At 37.0% G+C, this 3,246-nt stretch overlaps 1 protein-coding gene across 2 annotated transcripts in view; it reads right to left on the reverse strand.

Moving 5' to 3' along the window:
- Nucleotides 1-10: 10 nt before the first annotated feature.
- Nucleotides 11-3,246, reverse strand: part of LOC101846749 (dual 3',5'-cyclic-AMP and -GMP phosphodiesterase 11) — a 29,076-nt gene continuing 25,840 nt past the window's right edge. For both annotated transcript variants that reach the window (XM_013084902.2, XM_005102487.3), the window contains exon 4: nucleotides 11-201. In XM_013084902.2, the coding sequence (XP_012940356.2) occupies nucleotides 44-201 (158 nt within the window). In that variant the 3' untranslated portion in view covers nucleotides 11-43. The remainder of the gene's footprint in view (nucleotides 202-3,246) is intronic.

A 3,246-nucleotide genomic window follows, 5' to 3' on the forward strand; every position in this document is an offset into this window, starting at 1 on the left:
GACACACACACACACACACACACACACACACGCATACACACCGTCAAAACAAACAGAGCGTCCTACCTTCCTCCTCAAGCTCTTCAGTCGTTAACTCCTTCTCCTTCTCATTCTCTCCGTGTTTCTTTTTCTCTTTCCCTTTGTTCTTTCCCTTTTCCGAGCCTTGCCGGGGCTTCAACATTCGAAGTTTGGCGCCACTCTCTGAGGACCAGAAGACAAAACAATAAGAATAACGTGCACAACATCCTAACATCATAACAGAACAACAACAAAACAGCAGAAAAGTATCACAGTAAAACAGCACAACACCACAACAGCCTAACAGTATAGCATCATAACAGCGTAAAAATAAAATACCAGAACTGCATAACACCTTAAAAAGCATAACATCAGTTTTAGAAAAGGATTAAAAGGAAGAAACGAGAACAGTTGATTTCGTTTACAAAGACCAACAATTCAGAAAACCTAGATAATATTATATACGTTCTCAGGTCACGATAGCAGGTCGCAAAGTCTAAAATCCTGAAGATCACAGAAACAAACACATGATGTCAAATGTGCCACTTGCAGAAATAATAGTTTCAGAGACTTATTGTTTTGTTGTTGTTTTTTGTTTTTATACGTGTTTAGAGTTCTTAGAAGTTTGTGTGTTGTAATAATAATGAAAATAATAATTGCATTTATATTGCACATATCTACACTTTACAGCATGCTCAAAACAATCACTTTACTGATCGGCTATTACAGCACACTTTAAGTGGTTGTTTTGGACAGGTTTAATATTGTTCATGTCATCATTGTGCCAGGCAATGTATATTGGAAGAAAACGACATTGGTTAGAACATCATTAGTTTAACCAGTCGTCTTTTCTTAAGAATCAAGTAGACAGATAAAGATGTAACAATTTTTTAAAATCTACTGGTCAACATAGATCAGAGACAAAAATTTTAATGCAAGAAAAAGAAACAATGGTTTCTTTTTTTTAAAAAAACAATATTAAAAAACATTCCAAGAATATCCTTACCCCTATCGGTGCGCCCTGGGGTCATATTGTACCACGGTGTTGTATTTTTCACATTTTAGAATACTTCCAGTGCGAAGATCCCTTTGAAACTTACAGTATTTCTAAAAAAATCATTTAGACAGACTGCTATGCAAAGCATACGGATCGGATTAACGAGTAAATTTCCTCTTTAGAAAATGGTGGCACAGAGTTCTCCACGTCGTATGGATACGATAGTCTATAACACGACGTATGGATAAGGTTACATATCACTTTCAGCTAGGAATTTATCAACAGTGTGGTTTTCTAGATGTGGAATATCACACGTATTTATTTTGTGATTAAAGATGAGATGCATGAACTAAGGAAAACACACACAAAAATACCCCCCCCCCAAAAAAAAAAAAACCAAAAAAAGTTTAATGTTCACAAAAACAGCTCCCAATAAGTGGTTATACCTCAGAAACTTCAAGGTATTTTCCCTGGTTCCATTGTCAATTTCAAATTCTTCAAAAATTTAATAGGCGTTCATTTAAAGAATCAAAGTTAACAATAACGTACGAAGTAACTGTTTAAAATGCCGCGAGAGACATTCTGACAGTCGTTTCTTCTGGGGGAAAACAAAATTTCTTATATAGAGGATATACTGCCGGTGCTTACTTTTCAATGAATTGTTGCTGTTGATTTACTGCTACATAATGGTGCTATTGATGATGATGATGATGATGATGATGATGATAATGATGATGATGATGATGATGATGATGATGATGATGATGATGATGATGATGATGATGATGATGATCTTTGTTGCTGTGGCGTCATCACCCATTTATTTTTTTCTCAAATACTATGTTCCTGATGAAGCCTTATTGGCGAAACGTTGAACTGTGAAATATATTATTTTTTTTGGAAATACAACAAGGTCTTAACTGTTTTAATACCTTCTTTATACAATGATGATGATGATGATGATGATGATGATGATGATGATGATGATGATGATGATAATGATGATGAAGAAGAAGAAGAGGACAAGATGATGATAACTGAGATGGGCAAGGCAGAAGAGACAACTACGACAACAAAAATATTATGCATTACAAGAAACAACCATGAAAACACTCGACTGTAACAAGCCTAATTTTATCTTTCATTTGAGCGTTATAGTGCGGTTAATTTTGCTGAAGTTTCGCAGCGAAGTTTTTAACATAGAGCAAAGAACAGCAGCCATGGCAGTCAGTGAGAGATCTAGGGTGGCGTCTAAAGGTCTATGTAGTATGACGTCAACAATACCCATCTACTTACGTCGGGATTCTCTCTTGATCCGGTTCACTGGTTTTAGCATGTCGGACGGAAACTCCATCCTCTCACAAGAATTATTCTTATCCAGGTCGAAAGTGGAAACTACTGATACCCAGAGCTAAAGACAAAGCAGTAGGCTAATTTTTCAGTGCTCATTTACACCACGATGAAAAACTTCAGAATTGTTCTGTGATAGGTATCATTCATGCTTTTATAAAGATGCTATTGCCAATACAGGTGCCTACTCAACTTAGTGTGAAAAAAATGCAGCCTAATTTTTAGCTATAATGATATTGATAATAAAAATTATGACAATGAAAACATTAATAATACTAACAACAATTATAATAACAAAACAACAACAACAACAACAACAACAACAACAATAATAACAATAATAATAATAATAATAATAATAATGACAATACTGATGTACCCACTCCCTGGTGGCTCTAGGAACTTCACATCAAAATAAGATTAAATCACAACACCCACAACAACAACAACAACTACCTTCAGCGTCCTTCCAGCCAGTACTTGCGTAGGCCTAAGACAACAATAACAACACCACCACCAACCAACAACAACAACAACAACAACAACAACACCACCACCACTACCACCAACAACAACAACCACACCACCACCACCACAAACAACAACAACAACAACTACCTTCAGCCTACTCCCACCCAGTATTAGCATAGGCCTCAGACAGAGCCATGGCTGTGTCCACCATCAACAACAACTACAACAACACAAACAACAACAACAGCTACCTTCCGTCTCCTCCCAGCCAGTGTTAGCGTAGGCCTCAGACACCACCACTCACAACACCACCACCAACAACAACACCACCACCAACAACAACACCACCACCACCACCAACAACAACAACAACAACAACAACAACAACAGCTACCTTCCGCCTCCTCCCA

This window comes from Aplysia californica, unplaced genomic scaffold (assembly GCF_000002075.1).
Source record: "Aplysia californica isolate F4 #8 unplaced genomic scaffold, AplCal3.0 scaffold00327, whole genome shotgun sequence".
Taxonomy (NCBI): domain Eukaryota; kingdom Metazoa; phylum Mollusca; class Gastropoda; order Aplysiida; family Aplysiidae; genus Aplysia; species Aplysia californica.